At 51.7% G+C, this 21,474-nt stretch overlaps 13 protein-coding genes across 13 annotated transcripts; 6 read left to right on the top strand and 7 right to left on the bottom strand. All coding sequences in view use genetic code 12, as the record gives it.

The window, feature by feature from the left end:
- Positions 1–215: 215 nt before the first annotated feature.
- DES1 (Des1p) lies at positions 216–1,328 on the top strand (the record flags this gene model as incomplete). The annotated part of the gene is made up of 1 exon (XM_034159051.1): positions 216–1,328. The coding sequence occupies one exon, from the start codon at positions 216–218 to the stop codon at positions 1,326–1,328; it is 1,113 nt and encodes a 370-aa protein (XP_034014434.1).
- A 52-nt stretch (positions 1,329–1,380) lies between these two features.
- HTS1 (histidine--tRNA ligase) lies at positions 1,381–2,964 on the bottom strand (the record flags this gene model as incomplete). The annotated part of the gene is made up of 1 exon (XM_034159050.1): positions 1,381–2,964. One exon carries the CDS (start codon positions 2,962–2,964, stop codon positions 1,381–1,383), a length of 1,584 nt encoding a protein of 527 aa, XP_034014433.1.
- Positions 2,965–3,385: 421 nt separating this feature from the next.
- DIURU_000765 (uncharacterized protein) lies at positions 3,386–3,889 on the bottom strand (the record flags this gene model as incomplete). Its single annotated transcript, XM_034159049.1, has 1 exon — positions 3,386–3,889. The coding sequence occupies one exon, from the start codon at positions 3,887–3,889 to the stop codon at positions 3,386–3,388; it is 504 nt and encodes a 167-aa protein (XP_034014432.1).
- A 501-nt stretch (positions 3,890–4,390) lies between these two features.
- Positions 4,391–6,316, bottom strand: DIURU_000764 (glycine-rich domain-containing protein; the record flags this gene model as incomplete). The annotated part of the gene is made up of 1 exon (XM_034159048.1): positions 4,391–6,316. One exon carries the CDS (start codon positions 6,314–6,316, stop codon positions 4,391–4,393), a length of 1,926 nt encoding a protein of 641 aa, XP_034014431.1.
- Positions 6,317–7,099: 783 nt separating this feature from the next.
- MEX67 (Mex67p) lies at positions 7,100–8,878 on the bottom strand (the record flags this gene model as incomplete). The annotated part of the gene is made up of 1 exon (XM_034159047.1): positions 7,100–8,878. The coding sequence occupies one exon, from the start codon at positions 8,876–8,878 to the stop codon at positions 7,100–7,102; it is 1,779 nt and encodes a 592-aa protein (XP_034014430.1).
- A 306-nt stretch (positions 8,879–9,184) lies between these two features.
- PGA4 (1,3-beta-glucanosyltransferase) lies at positions 9,185–10,588 on the bottom strand (the record flags this gene model as incomplete). The annotated part of the gene is made up of 1 exon (XM_034159046.1): positions 9,185–10,588. One exon carries the CDS (start codon positions 10,586–10,588, stop codon positions 9,185–9,187), a length of 1,404 nt encoding a protein of 467 aa, XP_034014429.1.
- Positions 10,589–11,690: 1,102 nt separating this feature from the next.
- On the top strand, positions 11,691–13,001 carry APM1 (Apm1p; the record flags this gene model as incomplete). The annotated part of the gene is made up of 1 exon (XM_034159045.1): positions 11,691–13,001. The coding sequence occupies one exon, from the start codon at positions 11,691–11,693 to the stop codon at positions 12,999–13,001; it is 1,311 nt and encodes a 436-aa protein (XP_034014428.1).
- A 105-nt stretch (positions 13,002–13,106) lies between these two features.
- Positions 13,107–13,808, top strand: DIURU_000760 (uncharacterized protein; the record flags this gene model as incomplete). The annotated part of the gene is made up of 1 exon (XM_034159044.1): positions 13,107–13,808. One exon carries the CDS (start codon positions 13,107–13,109, stop codon positions 13,806–13,808), a length of 702 nt encoding a protein of 233 aa, XP_034014427.1.
- A 96-nt stretch (positions 13,809–13,904) lies between these two features.
- ILV3 (dihydroxy-acid dehydratase) lies at positions 13,905–15,653 on the bottom strand (the record flags this gene model as incomplete). The annotated part of the gene is made up of 1 exon (XM_034159042.1): positions 13,905–15,653. One exon carries the CDS (start codon positions 15,651–15,653, stop codon positions 13,905–13,907), a length of 1,749 nt encoding a protein of 582 aa, XP_034014426.1.
- Positions 15,654–16,846: 1,193 nt separating this feature from the next.
- PEX4 (E2 ubiquitin-protein ligase peroxin 4) lies at positions 16,847–17,389 on the top strand (the record flags this gene model as incomplete). The annotated part of the gene is made up of 1 exon (XM_034159041.1): positions 16,847–17,389. One exon carries the CDS (start codon positions 16,847–16,849, stop codon positions 17,387–17,389), a length of 543 nt encoding a protein of 180 aa, XP_034014425.1.
- Positions 17,390–17,956: 567 nt separating this feature from the next.
- On the top strand, positions 17,957–18,802 carry DIURU_000757 (microtubule-binding protein; the record flags this gene model as incomplete). The annotated part of the gene is made up of 1 exon (XM_034159040.1): positions 17,957–18,802. The coding sequence occupies one exon, from the start codon at positions 17,957–17,959 to the stop codon at positions 18,800–18,802; it is 846 nt and encodes a 281-aa protein (XP_034014424.1).
- A 124-nt stretch (positions 18,803–18,926) lies between these two features.
- On the bottom strand, positions 18,927–19,211 carry DIURU_000756 (uncharacterized protein; the record flags this gene model as incomplete). Its single annotated transcript, XM_034159039.1, has 1 exon — positions 18,927–19,211. One exon carries the CDS (start codon positions 19,209–19,211, stop codon positions 18,927–18,929), a length of 285 nt encoding a protein of 94 aa, XP_034014423.1.
- Positions 19,212–19,869: 658 nt separating this feature from the next.
- On the top strand, positions 19,870–21,144 carry PCL7 (Pcl7p; the record flags this gene model as incomplete). Its single annotated transcript, XM_034159038.1, has 1 exon — positions 19,870–21,144. The coding sequence occupies one exon, from the start codon at positions 19,870–19,872 to the stop codon at positions 21,142–21,144; it is 1,275 nt and encodes a 424-aa protein (XP_034014422.1).
- Between the last annotated feature and the right edge of the window lie 330 nt (positions 21,145–21,474).

Raw genomic sequence — 21,474 nt, 5'->3', positions numbered from 1 at the left:
TCCATTGATTTTCAAACATCATCTTCATCTACCAGATGTTGCCAAGCGCCGAATTAGTCTCGATCTGGCTGTAACGGCTTCTCCGCCTTCGGCACGTTGCTAGGGTGATTGCACAGCAGCCCGGGTTCCCGAATCGCGCGTTTTTCTAGACTCGGTACCTTAGGTATTTAGCTGCCGGTGAAATCTAAGAGAAAGTCTTCCACCCCCACGTTCCGATGACCACCATAAAACACCGGACAAACAATACCGACTACGGGGTAGAGGCTCCGCCCGCGGATGCTCCACTTACCACGCTTAACGATTACTACTGGACCAAAGATCAGGAAGCCCACGGCATTCGCAGAAAGCTCATCCTCAAAAAGTACCCCGAGGTGACCAAGCTCACCGGCTACGAGCCAGTAACCAAGTACTGGGTGTTGCTTGTGCTTGCCATCCAGTTCACCTGTGCCTACTTGCTTCGAAACACTCCCGTGCTCCTGGCTCGTTTCATCGCTACCGCTTATGTGGTCGGTGCCACCGCCAACCAGGCGGTGTTCCTCGCCATCCACGAACTCAGCCACAACTTGTTGTTCAAGAAACCTGTACACAACAAGTTGTTTGCCATCTTCACCAACATGCCGATCGGGATCCCCTACCTGGCATCGTTCCAGCCTTACCACCAGCTCCACCATAAGTTCTTGGGTGATGAGCACTTGGACACCGACTTGCCGACACGGTTTGAGCTGATGGTGTTGTCTAACGTGCTTGGCAAAGTGTTCTTTGCTACGTTCCAGATCTTTTTCTATGCTCTTCGGCCAATGTTCATCACTCAAATTAACTTCACTAAGTTCCACCTTATCAACATCGTGTGGGTGTTCCTTGTTGATTACGTCATGGTATCGGCGTGGGGCATCAACTCACTCTGGTACTTTATCATGTCGTCGTTTTTGGCAGGATCGTTACACCCGTGTGCCGGCCACTTTATTGCTGAGCACTACGTGCTTAACGACAACAATAAGCCGCGTCAAGCGGTCAAGGACGCTGAGGGTAACAACATCGACTTGCCCCCGCTTGAGACTTACTCGTACTACGGCATTTTGAACCTTGTTACCTGGAATGTCGGCTATCACAACGAACATCACGACTTCCCCTATATCGCGTGGACGAAGCTCCCCGAGCTCCGTCGCATTGCTGCTGACTTCTACGACCCGTTGCCGCAAGTGACGCTGTGGACAGGCGTGTTGTGGTGGTTCTGCACCCGTGATATCAACACGTTGTGGAACCGGATTAAGCGTCATGGCAAAGTGACGCTGGGGAGAAAAGTTGGGGTGCGGTTGGATGTAAACTAGGATATAATTATAACGTTTTTTATTTGGGACATTACTACATTATGTACACGGCTTACAACCCCTTGATCAAGCGGGTGACGTCGTTCAACCCGTCCTGGTTGAGCTCGCCCAACTTGCCCTTGACGTAGTCGACAAGGTTGTCGACGGCCACTTCATCACCTTCCGACAGTTCCCCTTGGTTAAGCACCTTCACCCGCACCTTACCTTCAGGGTATTCTTCCTTACCGAGAATGACGGCAATCAGAGCCCCCAGCTTGTCGGCAGCAGTAAATTGCTTCGGGGCGTTGGCCTTGTTCTTAAACATGTACTCGACTTCGAGGCCGGCCTGGCGCAATTGGTGGGCCACCGCCATTCTTTCCTTCAAGAACCCGGTCCAGCCGTCACCGCCACCGAGAGCCATGACGAACACTTGAGTGTTGGAGGGAGCCACCTTCTCGATTTCCTTACCGGCACGAGCCTTGATGATGGAAAAGATTCTCTCAATACCGAAGGAAATCCCCACACAGGGGATCGACTTGCCGTTGGAGAACATACCCACAAGCCCGTCGTATCTACCACCGGCGGCGATGGAACCGACCCCGACATATTCCGAGGCGTCGTCGTCGTCCTTCTTCTTCTTTTTCTTGTCCTTTTGCGCCTTTTCCTTGAGTTCGGCGGCGTTTTCGGGAGCAGCGGAGTCCTTGGTCACCACTTCGTAGATCAAACCAGTGTAGTAGTCCAACCCACGGGCAAGCGAGAGGTCAAACGAGAGGTAGGCTTCAATGCCGAAGGCTTCGATGTAGTCAGCAAGAATCTTCATGTCGGCAACACCTTGTTGGATCAGCTCGTTGTCCTTCACCGGCGACGATTCGAGGAAAGTGCAGATGTCACGAATAGTACCCTTGTTCATCACCAATTCACCGATCTTGTCGGCGACTTCCTCGGGCTGGTTCTTTTCCACCACCATCTCCTTCTTCACCGCTTCCCACGGCAGCTTGTCGAGCTTGTCGACCGCTGACGACACCTTGCGCACGTCTTCTTCCTTAACACCACAGGCCTGGAAGATCCCGTCCAAGATCTTCCGGTGGTTCAACTTGATGGTGAAGTCGTTGATGCCAAGCCCCGACATCCCTTCGACCAAAAGCGACAACACTTCGGCGTCAGGCACCATGGCGTCGTACTGGCCGGCGATGTCGAAGTCGCACTGGTAGAACTCTCTCATCCGCCCCTTAGTCATCGCCGGCTGGTCACGACGGTACACCTTGGCGATGTGGTAACGCTTGATCGCCTGGATATTGTTGCAAGCAACAAATCTGGCAAAGGGGACGGTCAAGTCGTATCTCAACGAGGTCAACTCACCCCCTTGGTCTTCCAAGTTGTAGATGAGCTTAGAGTCTTCACCGTACTTGCCGGTCAAGATCTCTCTCAATTCGAACACGGGGGTATCGATGGTGACCCCACCATGGCGCTTGAACGTCAGGATGAGGTGGGCGAAGATCGCTTCCCGCAACACCATGTCGGACCCCAGCCAGTCCTTGGTCCCCTTCGGGGTTTTGAGGTGGAACTGGGCGTTCTTGTCCTTCTTGCCCTTACCTTGTTGCCCCGCGGGAGCAGCAGCAGCTTTGGGCACGCTTGTGGCAGCAGTTTCGGTCGACATTCGGCGTAGATTACGGAGCACTAGCCGTGTGAACATAAAACTTTTTCGCACCCACTGCCCCCGGCAGCTGAGTTAGAGCCAAGTGAATAAATTGTAGGAGAAGTAAATACGAGATTGAGTGGTGGTTGTGATGGGTTTGAACTGGATTATTCAATGTTTTGAAGAGTTTAAGTAATTATTGGGGGTGTATAGGGTGGTTTTTTTAGGTGTACGATGGCGATGCGAAATACTGGTGATAGTGATGGTTACAAAAAATATAGTCTGCTTCAAGCAATTTGCAAGTGAAACTTTAAGTTCTTACATATTCTGATTTCGTTTATTTGATGAATGACGTGAAATACATTGAAGTAATGGGGTCCAATACCCGCGGGAAACCGGTGCCGGCACAGGTCTCCAATGGCAGCAGAGAAAACACAAAAGCTTAGAACGCTTGGCGGTACTTGGTGTTCTCGTCGTTGGGGTACATCGGCTCGTACCCTTGGCTCTGGTTGAAGTAGTTGTAGCCAGCACCTGGGTTGTTGTGGCGCTCCTGTTGGTATTGGGGCGGGTACATCGGCGGCTGTTGCGCCGGGTACATGTTGGGGTTGGCGTACACCAGCGTTGCCGGCTTCTCGTAGTATTGCGGGGGGTAGTTGTCTTGGGAGCGCTTATTCAGACCACAGCAGCAGCAGCACGCGCAGCACGCGTCACCACAGGCCAACCCGTAGTAGAAACAACGGAAAATGGTGCCCAACACCCAGATGACAATGATACTCCCAATAACAATCAACACAATCGCCACCACCTTGCACGCGGTGTCGTTCATACACGAGTCCCACAGCCGCCACAGGCCGCTGACGTCGCTCTTGCCGCCGGTGGCATCATCAATGATGTTGCGTCCCACAAGATAGAGGGCGTTGATCACTTCGTTAGGGATCGGAGACATGATGCTTTGGTGTGATGGAAAAAAACAGGAGATGTGTTTTGTTAAATCAAAGGTGACGCTGCAGCAGACCACGCCCTTTTTATTCCTAGCGGAAAGGGGGCTTCGCGTCGCTGCGCCCTCTTAGTGTCAGAAAAAAAAACGAGGTGATCAGGGGCTGTACCTGCCATTTGTGGAGCAGAGCAACAGACAGAGATAAGGGTGTTGGGGTTTCTTGAAATTGCTGGACTATTTGTGTTGGTATATGCTAGTAGTGTAGGGTGTGTACCTCAGAAATATGGCCAAATCGCGGTGGGTAGTGATTGGTGTTAATGGAGAATGTCGCGTGGCTAGGCTTCGCGTCGAGGCTGTAAACAGTAATTTCGCGCATACACACTGACAGCGATGGGTTTGGTAGCTGCACGCCCAGCCCCCATTGCCAACCCTCTGAAGGCTCAGCCTTAAGGTAGCGGGCTCGGCACCCGTGACCGTTATAGCTAAAATTAGATCTAGGGGAGTTTGCGGTCAAGCAGGCCCGTAGTCCCGGACTGTACAACAGAGACCGTTGCCGAAGACATGGATATTTTCTCCCAGAAACGGTGCTGTTGGTGGCACCACATATTGCTTAGGATTGTTCCCGTAATAAAGTAACTCATGATCCTCCCACGGTAATGTGACTGAGTCCTGATACCGACGTCTCACTTGTTGGCGTTGCATTGATGCCAGTAACAGGGGAAGCTCAACGGCGTTATGAATGGAGATATGGGTATTATCTGGTGGTCCCACTATATTCTCTTCTCGACCACCAATAATTACTTGAGACCAACGTCTTCGTCGTTGCTGGCGCCAGCCCACACAATACTTACAGAAACACAGCAGATAGGACTCGTTAAAGTGTGAGCGGTAGAGTTTTGCTGTAGCGGTGAACCCTCCGTCAAGACGGGCTGACTCGACTTTGTCATCATGGTCAACGACACACCCCGAGCCAGCATGCATGCAATCCTCGAAATAGAACGCCATCAGGAGCTGGTGGGTGTGCCATACCAAATCAATATCGAGCGTTGGTACTAGAATTTGTTGCTGGTCATAGTGAGTGATTAAAGAGAAGAAGCGGGCATAGCGCTTGATCAGCTCTTTTAACCCATGCGATATTTGGTCCTGATGAAGCCAGTCGATATCGTTCATTGCCTGGGTGAATCTCTCTTGACGTAGTACTGCGCCCACCAAATCTTCCCATACTTCAAAACCTTCTCCTGGTATTGTACAATGTATGGGGTTCATCAAGAGATAATTGCGGAGAAGAAGGTTAAGCTTGTGGCCTTGACGCAGCGAATTGAGACTTTCAACGAATTCTGTGAGCAGCATCCGCTTTAACTTTGCTAGCTTCCGCCTTAAAGTTTCTTTCAAATTGTCGTTGATGGCGTTGACGTCACGGTGGCGGAACTCACGAGGACTGATGATGCTGGAGAAATACTTATAACTACCAGCTAATGCGGTAGTTCGATGAATGTCGGCGTAGAGCTGTCGTCGTCGTAACAAATCGTGGTTAACGATTTTTTCAGTGGGGAAACACTTGCAATAAGATAGGCTGATGGCATGGACAAATCCCAGGTCACAGAAACCTGTGTTATCATTCAGAGTCCAGGAAACGTTTTCCACAAGTATCTCGTGACATACAGGGCAGAACACATCCACCAATTGCTGGCATTGGTCAAGTTTATCGATATGGTAAATGAGATCGCGATAATTGTCGGTATAGCTCAGCACCACGGTATGATACGTTTGTTTGAAATGGATGGCAGGGTCGTAAATGAACGTATCGTTATCGATGGCATTGCTGATGAGCCTTAGTGGTAAAGGAAACATGGCAAATTGCGTAAACTGACTACGCATGAAATGATCATACATCGTTCGGGGCATAAGGAGAAAGGCATGCCACACCATCACTACGTCCAATGGAGGTAGAATGGCCACCATGCGGTTCATGAAGTTGCGATCTTTTCGGATACCTTCCCTAAACCTCAGCTCCTCATCGTCTTCTAAAAACCAGCGAACATGATCTTTGGCGGAAAACTTGTGGACAGCCCTGACAAATACGGTAAACCGGCGTACAGCGTTCAGCACATAGATCTGCCACCGTTTATCTCGGGTTAGCTCATCGCTGTCGTCGGCGCCAAGTACCGTTTTCTTGCACACGTCAAAAGCCCGAAGGAGCCTCAAATGACATACAAGGTCAGCCACCAGCGGCATATGATTTTTGTGAGGTTTTCGTAGTGATGGTTGGCGGGTGCCACTGCTATTGACATAATTGGCGACAGCGTTAGTCAGCTTCAGCGACAGTTGTGGTGGTGGTGGTGGTTCCCATGGCCATGGGGAGGGATCACCGTCAAAGTACCGGTGGATCAGATGGTCCCGCTTGCGAGCCAGGGCTAGCACTTGCCGGAAGTCCATTCACCACACTCTCCGATGAGCAATGGGCGTCGTTATTTACCAGCTGAGAATTACACCATCGGCATGAGCCCATACCGTGGTGAAACTGAAGAAAATAGGTCGATCATGCAATCTTTAGAGGCACCACCGTGCGTCATGATTTGCCTCCTCAAAGACGATATGATCCTGTCAGCTTTAACAGCGTCATCGTCCATCATTACGCAGAGATGCCTCCAACCGAGAACCCCTGCGTTCATCAGATTGACAATAAATTTCAATCGTGGAAGTGCAGGTCGTCTCGGAGTCATAGTAATCGTGTTCCTCGATGATTGGCGAGCGTATTTACTAGTTAACGGCTTTAAACTTTGTGTTGCTTAGGCATTACATTGTCGAGCAAAATGCATGACAGTGTTTATCGGGCGGTTACGCATCAATGGTATGGTTCGCATATATATGAACTCGGCACTAAATTGACACATAAACCGAGTTAAAATAAACTCACAAAGTCATTTGTTTTGCGACTAGAAAACCATATTTAGCGTAAGTAGTAATAGACCCTCTCAGCGAAGATCGAGAGGGGTTAATCGCGATCGATGCCGACAGTCGCCGTTCAGCTCGTCCCTGTGCAGTGATGGTCAAGAATCCTCGATATTACGGTGATTGGCACCGTATGGTTAAGAGTATATCAATGGACTACGAAAAAGTTGATATTGATAAAAATTCGGCGTAGGGCGATGGGCCTCTACATTGTTCTTTTTTATATATTCTTTATATTGCATATTTACAACACCACATTTTTTTGCATTAAGCGTAAGCTTCCGGCGGGAGCGGGCCCAGCGCCTTGAAGTTGATTGCACACTGGTCGAAGTTCCAATTACTCTGTTGACAGAGCATGAGTGCGTATTGAAGATTGAGCTTGGTCTCGAGCATCACTTTGACCACAAGCTCTTGTTGCACCGGGCTCAACTGCGCCCGGATTTCTGCCGGTAACGACTCTACCCCTGGTTGACCCGGTTGTGGGGTAGCTCCCGGAGTCGGCACCTGTGACGGAACCTGGGACGGTACTTGCGATGGCACCGCCGTTGCCAGCTGTATGCTAAACGCCAGCGCATCAGTATAAGGGCGGAGGGCAAGCATGTCGCTGGCCACTACCATTTGTCCCCCTGGTAAGAGCACGAGTACGAACGTGCGGTCGAAACTGCGGCGCTCAAGTTTAGGCTTCTTATGGTTGTGGCCGTGATTGCGGTGGAAGCCACCCTTTTTCCCGACGTTTTCGGTGTTTTTGGGAGCCTCAATCTCCTCAAACGAACCATGGAGAGTAATGACGATGCCGTTAATCGGCAGATGGGGCAATTTCCACGCTTCCATAGCAAAGTCTTGCGGTCGCGTACCCAAAGCGTGGCGGGTGCCGGGGATCTGAAGGAACAGCTTATAGATGGCTTCGGGCCCCGTACTGAGACGACTGGCCCGCACCTGGTCGGCCAGCACCCGGGCGAGGTTGCGACTCATGTACATGTAGTAGCTCCAGTCGATATTGCTGTTGTCGTTGCTGAGCACCACCGGGTGGGACATATCCATCAGCAACGAGAACTGCGACTCCGCTTGGTATAGTTGCATGAGCCCTTCGCGGTTGGTATCCCACAAGTTGATGTAATTGGTGATGAACATGGTGGCGGTGCTATTGGTGTCTTCGAGGTCAGAAAACATTTGTGTGGGCAGGGGGAAGCCAAATCGGAGGTTTTTGGTGATGACCTCTTCGTTGCGTACCGCTTTGTTGTCTAATAAGACGAGACGAGGGAACGTTTTCATCAAGTCACTCTGGATGCGGTTGGCGTCGTGCTCGCTACGACAGTTGGTGATGAACGGGTTACCCATGACGAGGAGCTCACGTAAGTATTTGAACTTATTGCGCCAGGTGTCGAACACTTTGGAGGTCTTAATCTGGTTATTCATCAACAGCAAGTTCAACAAGTTAGGGAACGCCTGCGACAATGTGGTGACGTTGGTGAGGTCAGGCAACTGGTTGTTCAGCAAGTTGATCAGCACCACGTCCAACTTCAAGTTTTCCGCCACCTTCATGAGGGCGGGGAAGAACTTCGACGACGTCAGCGCTTTAGAGAAGAACCCCGTTTGCAGCAAGCCGGGGTCGGCGGCGACGGCACTGAGATCCAACATCTTGATCTCTGGCTGGTAGCGTGACCGCAAAAAGTGTTGGAGCGACTCAATCGTGTTCGGGGGCCCGCCAGTGGCCGCGGGGTTGGCGAACTGGCCCATCCCCGTGCCTTTGCGGAACTCCAAGCTCTGCTGGGCGAAGCGCAACCCTTTGTATTCGAGCAACCGGTTAGCCTCCTTATCGTTGATGACGTAGCCTTGCAATATACCCGTGTTGGGGTCGACCAGGTAGTTCAGCACCCTGATCTTGGTTTTGCGCAAGATGAACGACACGGCCTCGTCGGCGGAGGCGCCATTCCAGTTGGCGATTTCCACGGGGACGGAGTTGGCCTGCACCGCCTGCTCCATTTGCTGGAAGCTCGGCCGGTTGTTGTTGTATCCGCCTCCTCGGCCGCGGCCACGATAACTCATGGGGGTGACTGAGCGATGATGGGGGAGACGCTATGTTAATCGTTTTTCAGTCTGTTGGGAGCCCCGGGTCGGGGCGCGCGCGAGCACTCCCCAAGGGAAAAAACTAAAGGTAAGAAAAAGACACGAGCACTCACAGAAGGTATACACAACAAATATACGACGGTGGTGTATTTTGTGTGATAAAGATAAGAGAATAGTGAAAATTTAATTACAATTCCGTTTAGGGCTTAATATCTCACTACATCAATTTTTTAAATCATCGTACAATCAAAAGGTGGTATATATCTATATGGTACATCTATTCGGTTAGATCAACGCCAACGCAGCAAAACCAGCAGCAAGCGCCGAGTCGATCAAGCCCGGCTTGATGTTGTTGGCGGCGTTCTTCTTCGACGACAGCTCCGAGGCGCTGTTGGCGGAGTCACTGCCGCTGCCACCGTTGTCCAGCGAGCTCCCCGAGGCCGAGCTTGAGCCCGACGAAGAACCCGACGAAGAGCTCGAGCCCGACAGCAGCGAGCCCGACGACGAGCCCAGCAGCAGCGCCAGGTCGGAGTCGTCGACGTCGTTACCCTTTTCATAGCACTTCCACTGAGTTTCGGCGTCAAACCCGTTACCTTCAGGAGTGGCCTTGTTGTTGATCCATTTAAGTGCCCCCTTAGGAGTGTCGGGGATGTCGTTGGTAGCGTTCCAGTGGCTGGAGATCGGGGGGCAGTCGTTGGGAGGTAAGTCGGAGTGGTAGCCACCGTCGCCTTCGGGGTTCTTAGTCTTTTCAAACTCGGACTTAAGGTTGTCGAAGTCGGCGAGCTTAGTCACCGAGTCGCCGTCGAGCTTGACCAACCCGTAGTTGTTGGCTTCTTCCGAGTACTCGTACACTAAACCACCGGAGAACACGCTGGTCATGTCGGTGGAGTAGATCGACTCCACTTCGGTGAACGGCCGCGGTCTCGCCTTGTTGCACCCGTATTCCGACAAGAACAACGGTCTCGAGAAATTGCTGTATTGTTCGACTTTTTGGTCGTAGCCCGAGGTTTTGAACGACGACTTACCGCACCACGAGTAGTCGTTAAACCCAAACATGTCGACACGGGCCATTTCGTCGTCGCCACAGTTGAAGTAGTGGGCCGATTCCAACCGGTTCAGTTCGACGTCGGCAGCCGAGTACCCCACGGGGACCTGTCTCATCCCCCGGTTCTTCAAGAACGTCTTCATGTCACGCACGGTGGCCTTGACGTACAACGCTGCAGCCGTGGTCAGGTCGTCGTTGATCACTTCGTTCGCGGCAAAGAACCCCAACGTGTTGTCGTATTTCTCCATGGCGATCATGGTGGCAAACACCTCTTGGAGGTAGGCGGTGTTGTACGAGCATTCGGCCTGGTCGTCTCTGGCGATCAGCGCCTTGGGGACGTTGACGTCCAAGATGACGTAAATGCCGGCGTCGGCAAGCGCGTCCATGCAGTGCTTGTGGTCCTTAGTGTTATCGATCGAATACACACGGATGGTGTTGATCCCTAACTCCTTAAAGTACTCAATGTCACGATCACAGGTTTTGTCGTCGGCCAACGGGTCAGTAAGCTTCAGCGAGCCACCGGGCTGGTAGTCGACGCCGCGGATGTAGAACCGGTCATTGCCGACGAAGAAGGCGTTGCCTTTGACGGTGACGGGTTCAATAGCAGCGACGGCAGCGATAAGCGAAAGTAATTGGACGAGCATCGGGCACGGAGGTGAACTAGCGCCCTGAGTTCGGCAATGGCGATTTATTTATAGTTTGGGTTTTTGTTGACGGTATGGCGCGCTCTACCTGCAGCTAGGCGAGTCCCGGTGCAGGTCGAGCCCTCGGGCACTACGGCGGAATGCCCTTCTCCTGCCGGCGCTAGCGCACGGCTTTGAGCAACGCTAGCCCCCCAGCTGAGGGGTAGCAGAAGGTAGAGCTAGGGGGAATAGTCAGCGATGGACGCTAATGGTAGTTTCGCTGACATCGACGATTTTGTCGTGGTAGTGGCGTCGCGTCGTGCGCCAGCGTGCCACAGCCCGCTCGCAAGACTTGGCTTAATTCCACCTGCTGCTGTTTGGATTGATTGTTTGTGAATGTTTGCGAGCGCGGGGTTCATAGTACCTTGCTGTAGCCAAAAGCTGTAGGAGAGGGCCCGGAAAAAAAAAACAGCCTTCGAGAGAGAAAAAACGAGATCACAGGGATGAGGGGGTGTAGTAGGAGCTCGGGGCCCGTTAGGGCTAAGGACAATCCATAAGGGGGGTCGGGTGCCAAGTGGTGAAGGGGAGCAACGCGACCCGAGCCAAGAGCCAAGACCTGGTACCGTGAATTGAAGGGCGATAGCTGGGCGTGGCGGAGTCGATGTCGGTTTGTCGAGTAAGCCGTATCCCCCACGACACGAGATAGCGTAGTAATACTATTGCAGTGTTGATCCAGTGACTTACGACGATGAAACTAATCATTGATCCGGCAACATTTTGTGAAAAATGGTGTAATTTTTCGATGCCACACGAAATCAAGCTGATTATGATGTAATGACTATGTTTTTTTCAATACATCAGAATTACATTCCAAGCCTAACAAAAAACTACATGTCAAAGTGAAAATCATGATCTGAAAATCAATTATTGATTTCGATTACTTGAAGAAAAAGTACTATACAGACATCATACTACTTCTAGTGGGTAGTAATATCTCAGTTTTCTTTTCTGTCAGTTACTAGTTGGTGGCAGATTTTCATTAGCCTCTCGCACGATCGCGCTCCATCGTGGGTACAACGCTCCACGCGATCTCCAAGTCGCACTCACCCTCCCACACGTCGACATGGCGAGCCAGATCCATTTTCTCGACATCAAGGGCAAGCCGTTGTTGTCGCGAGATTACAAAGGGGACATCCCCGGGAACACGATTGAGCAGTTCCCCTTGCTCTTGATGGAGCTCGACAACGCCGACGACGGGTACAAGCCGTTTGTGTGGCACCAAGGCATCAACTACGTGTACATCCAGCACAACAACTTGTACATCTGCGCCCTTACCCGCCACAATGAGAACGTCATGGCTATCGTCATCTTCCTCTCAAAACTTATCGAGGTGTTACAGCTGTACTTCAAGCTGCTTGAAGAGGAACTGATCCGCGATAATTTCGTCATCATCTACGAGTTATTGGACGAGATGATGGACTTTGGCGTGCCCCAAACTACCGATACCAAAATCTTGAAAGAGTACATCACTCAGGACTACTATAAGCTCATTCGCCATACCACCAACCGCATGGTGCAACCGCCTAACGCCGTCACCAACGCTGTGTCGTGGCGGAAGGACGGCATTTTCTACAAGAAGAATGAGGCGTTCTTGGACGTGGTGGAGTCGATCAACATGTTGATCACGGCGCTGGGACAAGTGCTCAGCCTGGAGATTTTAGGGGAAATTAAGATTAAATCCCATTTGCTGGGGATGCCCGACTTAAGATTAGGGCTTAACGATAAAGGGATTTTTACCGGACAAAGTGATTCAGGGGCTACTGCGGAAGGGAAAGTGGAGATGGAGGACATTAAGTTCCACCAGTGTGTCAGATTACTGAAATTTGAGAACGAAAAGATTATCACGTTCATCCCTCCCGATGGTGAGTTTGTCCTCATGAGCTACCGGTTACTGCTGGCCAACTTCTTGATGAAACCGGTGATTTTAGTCAACTGTAAGCTGAAGGTCCACAAACACTCGCGAATCGAGATCTTGTGCACGGTGCGGGCGCAGATTAAGAAGAAGCTGACTGCCAATAACGTCGAGGTAAGAATCCCGATTCCCCCTGACGCCGATACCCCTAAATTCCAGCCCGAGTACGGGTCGTGTAAGTGGCTACCGCAGGAGCTGTGCATCGTGTGGAAGCTCAAGACGTTCCCGGGGGGCAAGCAGTACCACTTGCGGGCGGAGCTTGGTCTCCCCGCCGTCGACGACGTCGAAGACATGACGATGAAAAAGCCGATAAAGGTGAAATTCTCCATCCCTTACTTTACCACCAGTGGCATCCAGGTGCGCTACTTGCGCATCAACGAGCCCAAGTTGCAATACCAGAGCTACCCCTGGGTGCGCTACATCACCCAGTCGGGCGAAGACTATACCGTCCGTCTGAGCTAAATAAGTTTTATGCCTTCCAATTTTTTTAGTTTATATCTATAGATCACGTGAATAGACCTGATACCATTTTCTCTACTCGCACCGTTATCTGCCTAATACCTGGTGATGTCATTTGTGGAACAGAGTCTCCATGCGGTAATTAAAGGCAATAACCGACAAAAGTACCCGAAGCTCGTTCGCCACAATCAGGCAGCACTCATTCAACGTATCAGCGGTGACCCTGAGCTTAAGGCGCGGTACAAGGAGCTCTATAACCATCGCGAGTACTATACTAAAAAGCTAGCGTTATTCCTTGAAGAATTGGTTGATGATCCCCCAAATGATGACTACCAAGGCCCTGAAGATGCTACGACCATTGCCAATCGCCACCACGCTCTAAAGTACTGTCGCCACCGGTTATCGCCTCTGCGACGGCAATTGATTAAAGACAAGATGCTGAGCCACTGGGACCTCCAGCACCTGTGGCACCAACAGAGACAACAAATAAGTGATGAGGGACAACGCGAGATTGCTGAGCTTGAAGGTAAACTGGGCAATTGTGACGGTAAGCTGCTGTGTGGCCAAATGAAACTTGCCGGTTTCCGCGACCAACAACTTAATATGAAACGAAAACAGCTACAAGATAAGCTTAATAGGTTTGATGAAAATATTTTAAAAGAGTGTGGTCGGTTGGCTGAGGCGAACACTGAGTTTCTACGAGAATCGCGTATACCCTTTTTCTGTCTACAACCATCATTAAAATACCCGGAACTTGATGACGATAAAGCGTGGATGATCCAACAACTCCAACAATTGCTCGGTGATTGAAGAATTTTGTGTATTAGACCAATTCGACTGGTGATGCACTAATAATAAGAATAATCGTAAACGTTAAGTTTTATTGTTTTGGAGAGAATGGAATGTCTAATCGAACTTGTCGGTGACACACCCTTCGGAGGCGTCTCTCACCAACTTGGCGTACTTGGCCAAAGTACCACGGGGGTAACGGGGCGCCGGCTGCGTCCACAGTTCCTTTCTCTTGGCCAACTCGGCTTCGTCGACGTTCAAGTCGATGATGTTGTTTTCGGCGTCGATGACGATTTCGTCACCGTTTTGGACAAGGGCAATGGGACCCCCTTCGAAGGCTTCGGGGACCACGTGACCAATCAAGAACCCGTGGGAACCACCCAGGAATCTACCATCAGTGATTAACGCGACGTCCTTACCTAAGCCAGCACCCATAAGCGCCGACGACGGCTTCAACATTTCGGGCATACCGGGACCACCCTTGGGCCCTTCGTAGCGAATGACACACACCGTCTTTTCCCCCTTCTTGATTTCACCCTTTTCGAGGGAGTGGATAAACGCCTCTTCGTCGTCGTAAACTCTGGCAGTACCTTTGAAATAGGTACCTTCCTTACCGGTGATCTTAGCCACGGCCGAGCCGGGAGCCAACGTCCCCTTTAAGATCTGGATGTGGCCTTCGGGCTTGATCGGGTTCAGCACCGAGTGGATGATATCTTGCTTTTCAGGCAACCCCGGCAATTTCTCGAGGTTTTCCTTCATCGTCTTACCCGTGACGGTCATTTGCGACCCGTCCAAGATCCCTTCGGCCAACAAGTACTTCATCACCGCGGGGGTACCGCCGAAGTTCTGTAAGTCGGCCATGACGTATTTACCCGAGGGTTTGAAGTCAGCCAACAAGGGGACGTTGTTGGAGATGTGCTGGATGTCGTCGACAGTAATGGTGATGTCACACGACAGCGCCATGGCGATGATGTGCAACACGGCGTTGGTCGAACCACCGGTAGCAATAATATAGGCGACGGCGTTTTCAAACGCTTTACGGGTCATGATATCACGGGGCTTCAAATCCAATTGCAAAAGCGTCTTCAAGTGTTCACCAACCGAGGCACACTCAGCGGCTTTTTCCTTGGACACGGCGGGAGCCAGCGACGAGTAAGGCAACAGCATCCCCAACACTTCGGCGGCAGAGGCCATGGTGTTGGCAGTGTACATACCGCCACAGGCACCAGGACCGGGGCATGCGTGTTTGACGATATCGTCACGTTCATCGGCAGTAATCTCCTTCAGCAAGTACTGGCCGTACAGCTGGAAAGCGGAGATGATATCGATCTTTTCCGGGATCTTAGGGTTACCACAAGTCGGCAGACCGGGTAAGATAGTACCCCCATAGACCATAATCGAGGGGCGGTTGTGACGGGCCATCGCCATCAACACACCAGGCATGTTCTTGTCACACAGCGGGATGGAGACGTTTGCGTCGTACATCTGGGCCATCATCATCGTTTCAAACGAGTCGGCAATGATTTCTCTCAGTTGCAACGAGTATCTCATCCCTTCGGTCCCGTTGGTGATGCCATCGGAAACACCAATAGAGTTAAATTGCATCCCCTTGAGCCCCGCCTTGTTCACTGAAGCAGTGCAGGCGTCGTTCAAGTCCATCAAGTGCATGTTACAGGGGTTACCCGACCACCAGACGGAGCCGACCCCGACTTGGGCCTTGGAGAAGTCGGCGTCGGAGAAACCAGTGGCATAGAGCATGGCGTGGGAGCCGCCCTGGCCGGCGTCCTCGGTGACGATCGACGAGTACTTGTTGAGCTTTTTAGCCAAGTGGCGGGTGCTGGTCAGAAATTGACGGCACTTCAACATCGTGGTGTGGTGGGTGGTTGAAAGTGGAGAGATCACTTAAGGGTGGAGATTTTTCACTGCTCGTAGTGAGAGCGGCCCGTTGGGCGCCCTGGCGTGCGAAAGCGGCGTGAGTCACCCGCCAGCGAATCACCGGGGAATTATTTGTCAGGCTAGGGAAAAATAGGGACAGGATTGTAGAGATTAGACTAGACAGAAAGGGTACGGTAATAATGAAGTAGCTTCATTTAGTGTAGAGAGAAAATATTAATAGTTTTACCAGGCCAATATCCATAGATTGTCTTATACTTCTTTGTTAAGGCCGCTACCGGCCCGCTTTGATAACGCACCAATTGCCAAAACCCCCATGGGGCAATTCTCAATATCATGTGGTAATAGTCACATGATTTACTCGTTTGGTTCACGTGATTTTAATTGCCGGATGATTTTATTTTACACATGGATAGTTTCCTGCATATAGCCACCTAAACACCATCGGCAACGTCTCCGTACCCCTCCCCTCTCAGCCACGACTCGTGTCAGCGGTATTTCCGGCACTGGCAGCAAACAAAACGAAATGTGGGGATCGCCCGAATCAAAACACTCGTTTGCGGTTGCCATCAGCCCCGTTTGCGGTTTGTGCCGTCCACAGATTCCAGTGGGTCTCCTAATCGTTCCCCACTCCATTTCTTTCTTGTCCCTATACTCTAGAGTTTATTTTGTTTAGCCCTTTCTCCTATCTAAATGAAAACGATGAACGATGACCTTCCCGGCAAACGGCGCTGGCGCAGTGTCGGAGGAGTCAGTGGCTGCTGTCACACCCCCCTCTGTTGCCTCCGCACTCCGAAGCCGCTAGTAAAGAAAAAAAAAGTCTCTCCTCGGAAACGGCCCCCGACAACACTAAAAGAAATAGGCTAAGCCGGTCGCCGAAGCCGAAAATGCCTCCCAAACCTGAACTAAAAAATTATCTTTCTCTTATTTATTCTATTCATGAACTCCCCCACGAGAGCCAGGGGCTGGTGCCTGAAATACTTCACCTGTCATTCTTTGCTATCGCTGGCCCTCGGCTAACCCCACGCTTCCGAAACGGTTTTTTTTTTTTCCACATGCAAATCGACGTTCATGCATGACCCCACTGGGATGCCGAGGGTATATATACCGACACCGATAACTCATCGAAACCACTGACAACACCGAGTTTGACACATACTGAAACCATGGCTGACAGAAGACTTATGAAGGAGTACTCGGCGTTGATGAAGAACGGCCCGCTGAACCCGCAGATCGTTCTGCTTGGCCCCGTCGACCCCGAGGTGATGACGTCGTGGGAAGCGGTGATTGCCAAGCCCACTAAGGACGACCTGCCCTATTACTATAATGGCCAATGGAAGCTTAAGATTGAGGTGGGAGCCGACTATCCCAGACTGCCTCCCAAAATCAAATTTGTCACTCCCATCGTCCATCCTAACATCAACTATGACCTGGGGGAAATTTGCCTTGATATCTTAAAGCTGGAGGCATGGTCTCCCGCTTGGGACTTGCAACACCTTATCGGGGCGATTTTGATGTTGTTGGACGACCCTGAGCCCGATTCGCCGTTGAACGTTGATGCTCTGAACCTTTTCAGAGTGGACAAGACCGGATTTGAGCTGGTGGTGCAGTACCACATTTGGAAGCACAATGCGTTCTATGGCGGCACCCAACGCCGCAACCTGGGGGCGAAAGTAGTGGTCGATGTACCCGAAGCGATTGCCGTTTAAACAAACATGAAGGAAAGAGGACCTGTTCATAGACTAACGAAGTAACGAGAAATATCACGATAATCATCATGAAACAACTGCAGTAGAATTTTAGCCTATAACCAAATTAAAATCGATTTGGAATGTGGTGCTTGTTGGTCTTTGTTTATGATTTTACAGAAATTCGCAGTGAACACAAACTTATAAGCTGGAGTTGAGAATAATCTGGACACAATCCCAAGTTCGACTCTGTGGTGAATTGTACTTTATCACACCACAAAATCGACGCTTTACTGCTTGCATTAATTACCCTGAGTGTGTCTAATAATGATGAAGTTCTTGATACTTCATTACAAAGATCAACTAAAAAACTTCACTACACATCACATTCAATTCACTATAATTTACACTAGCAATTTAATTTCATTTAGTTAGCTAACACTACGTATTTGTTCCGTCACTGGCCACATTCCGGTGTTGGGGAAGTCGCGTTCGCGTCGCAGAATTTGTTTGTTCACACTCCCACACACCGCGGGCCTACCCAAAACTTCCCCATTGATTAAAAGCACCGTGTCGTCTCCGTAAACCATGCCGGGTGCGTCGCGTTCAGAGTTGTTGCGATGGCTCACCGAGTTGCTCGACATGAAGGTGGACCTGGTCGAGCTGTGCGGCACCGGCGCCGTGTTCTGCCAGCTCCTAGACTACATCTACCGGGACATCCCCATGCACAGAGTCAAGTTCGACACCACCAACGACTTCGATTACCGTACTAATTGGAAGATATTACAGATGCTGTTTAACAAGCATAATATCACCAAAGTGATCGACGTGGAAAGATTACTCAAATGTCGGTTACAGGATAACTTGGAGTTACTCCAGTGGTTTAAGAAAACTGTTGACGAACGAGGTCCGTTTGAACCCTATGACGCCGCGGCGCGGCGAGCAATGGCGCCGCCAGCTCCCGGGGCCGGGTCAGGGCGCTCTCTGGTGGCGGCGCTGGCGACGGGGAGACGGGTACTGAGTGGTACTACTCCACAACGGAGGCCACCGTCACAGCTGCTGGTGGGACCCCACCCTACTCCCGTGCGCCACCCGACGCCGCCGCTGGGCGCTAACGGTGCGGCTACCGGTGCCGGCACCGGGGCCAGTGCCCGAGAAGTGGCCGACTTACGGGAGCAGTTGGAGCTGGCGACTAAGGAATCGGCCGAGCTCCGCAAGCTGTGTGACTCGCTCGAGACTGAGCGTAACTTCTACTTCAATAAGCTCCGCAACATTGAGATCCTCACCCAGAATATCCTCGAGACCCCCGCCGACGTCGACACTTCTTCCGTCGCCAGTCTCACGGTGGCCGAGGTGATGAAACAGGTGCAGCTGATCTTATACCGGGTCGACGACGGGTTCCAGTTGAACGAGGTCGACGACGAGTCGTTCTGAGCGTACCTATACGTATACGTGTAGTAACGTGGAACCTATGCGTGAAACCTATACGTGTAGTAACCTATGTACATGATTAAATAATCGTTATTCCGTTGACTTAAAGTTAGTTAATTGAAGTTCATTATTTTTGGTCTAGCTGGGGGGTGGGGGCTTCATCACCCCGGATAATCTCATCGGATAACGGCTGGATCTTAATGAGCTTATCGCGCAACTCCATCTGTTCGCGGTGTTCGGCCTCGTTGGCGACCATCTTCTGGGTCCGTTTCGCTTCCATGCGGGCGGCGTCCTTGATGGGGCCCTGGCGAAGCGCCTGACGTTCAAGCCCTTGCGACCAGTTGATGAACAAAAACAGCCCCGCGGCAAACACAAGCAGCCCGGCAAACGTCACTTTCAGCGCTGTACTCATAATGGGGTTTGAGCTTTGGAAAGTAGTTACGGGATTCGAATCGATACTTCGCACTGATATTTCGGTTGCGAGCCCGTATTATAGGAGTACATCAGTGCTGCAAACACCGGTGCTGCACTCGCTCTCGGGTGGCGCCATTCACCGAAATTACATCTAAGTCCACTTGCCGCTACAGGCGCACCAAACGGTGGCCGGGCGTCGCGCACCACACGCGATGAGAAAAAACAAATACCATAGGGGCCCCCGTGGGCCCCCGTACATGTATTGATGCATTGCCAATATACAGTTAATTTCCATCAATGCTAATTGGTAGTGGCTCTAGATCTAGTTACCACAATTGTTTGTTGCCCTTTAACGGCAGTCACGAGCCCCGGAATGGGCACACCCGAAATCTATGGATGTATAGTCCCCCACCCTCAAATACCCGAATATCCGAGCCCCCATAGCCACCACCACTACACCACAACAACCACAACAAACACCACTCAATCGAATACCACTAAATCCCCTCTAAATCCCCATTTACCCTCGCTTTACTAATATTCTCCCTTGGCGCTGGCAGGGCCCATCTCCTCCGAAGCGCCCCGTGCGAGCGTGCGAACATCTTTGACCCGGACGCTGCCGCCTTTGCCATACACCGCCGAACGCCCTCATTGCGATGCTGTCGAGGCCCATCAGCAACCTCACGAGAAACCTCCAGGGCCAAGGCTACGACGAGCCCGGCTCGCAACCGGGGCTGCTCCCGCTGCCAAGCCACATCGCCCAGCCGCTGCTGGTGCCGACACGGCTGTATTTGGACCACCCGCAATTCGAGCCCCAGCCGGTCGAGCGCCTCTCCCACTACCATAGCATGTATAACCTGGTGAGTCTGGTCCCGCGACCACAGCCGCCGCCGCTGTTTTCCATCCCCATCCCTATACCGACGACGACGGTGCTGTTTGACTCGGCGCTGTCGCTCCCGGTGAATTTGTCCGAGTGGCGGCCGGCGCTGGTCTCCAATTCGGTGACGCTGGCAGCGCTGAGACCGCCCGAAGTGCCCCAAGTGCCTTCAGTACCCCTGGCACCGCTGGCGCCGTCAGCGCCGGCGCCGCCGCAGTCACGCCTGGTGGCGCTGGCGCCCGACCACTACATGAACTACGCCGAGTTCCTCGAAAACCTCAGCCACGACGGCGAAGACCACCTCAACATCGTCGGGTTCCCCGTGAACGATTTAATCCTCATGCTCTCGTGTCTTTTGAGCAAGATCATCGACGCCAACGACAAGTTGCACCCGAACCACTTCGACAACACCATCGCCGTGCGCCAGCGGCTAAAAGAGGAGCGCCGCCGCAAGCGCCGCCACTCGCTGGAAGTCCACGTACAACAGGTCGCGTCAAACCGACTACGGGACGTCGACGTGCGCGTCGAAGAGCGTCCGCTGGACGACGAGGACGACGATGACGATTACGACGGCGACCACGACGATGAGATGAAGAATAAGTACTTGGCCAACGTGCTTGCGTTTCATGGCACTAATGTCCCCGGAATCTCGCTCCAGGCGTACTTGGCGCGGGTGCTCAAATACTGTCCCGTGACCAACGAAGTGTTTCTCTCGCTCCTTGTCTACTTTGACCGCATCGCCAAGAAGGCTAACAACTTCAAACGCAAGGACGAAGACCACCAGTTGTTCGTGATGGACCTGTATAATATCCACCGGCTCATCATTCTGGGGATCACGGTGCTGCTGAAGTTTTTCTCCGACATCTTCTACAAGAACCTCCGCTACGCCAAGGTCGGCGGGTTGCCCTTGGAGGAGCTCAACTACCTCGAGCTCCAGTTCTTGCTCTTGCTCGACTTCAAGCTCATGATCTCTGTCGAAGACTTGCAAAACTACGCCGACTTGTTGCTCCGCTTCTGGAAACGCGAACAGTTGGCCCACGACCTCAAAGAGTGACCTTATAGACTATAGATTAATGAATTGACACGACTCCGACGAATACGAGACGGTAGCCAAGAATTAACTGAGCCTTTTTCAATTCTCTATCGTGTATAGCACTTTCGATCAGGCCTGGTCGTTTTCGTAAACCAGCATCATTATCGCAAAAATCAATAACTTCAAACAGACCATCTTTGGTCGTGTAACCCCTGGCCGTTTCAGCCTCGTGGCTAGTTGATTCTTGTTTTCTTCGTTTACACACTCTAAATCTTATTTGGTGAGGGCTAGCAACGATTGCTGGGCGATGGCGTCACTGCGCCCCCCCCCCCCCCCCCCCCCCCCCCCCCC

The sequence above is a fragment of the Diutina rugosa genome (assembly GCF_008704595.1).
Source record: "Diutina rugosa strain CBS 613 chromosome Unknown scaffold3_size541584, whole genome shotgun sequence".
NCBI lineage: Eukaryota > Fungi > Ascomycota > Pichiomycetes > Serinales > Debaryomycetaceae > Diutina > Diutina rugosa.
The sequence above is the reverse complement of the archived record's forward strand: the minus strand, read 5'-3'. Positions and strand labels throughout refer to the sequence as shown.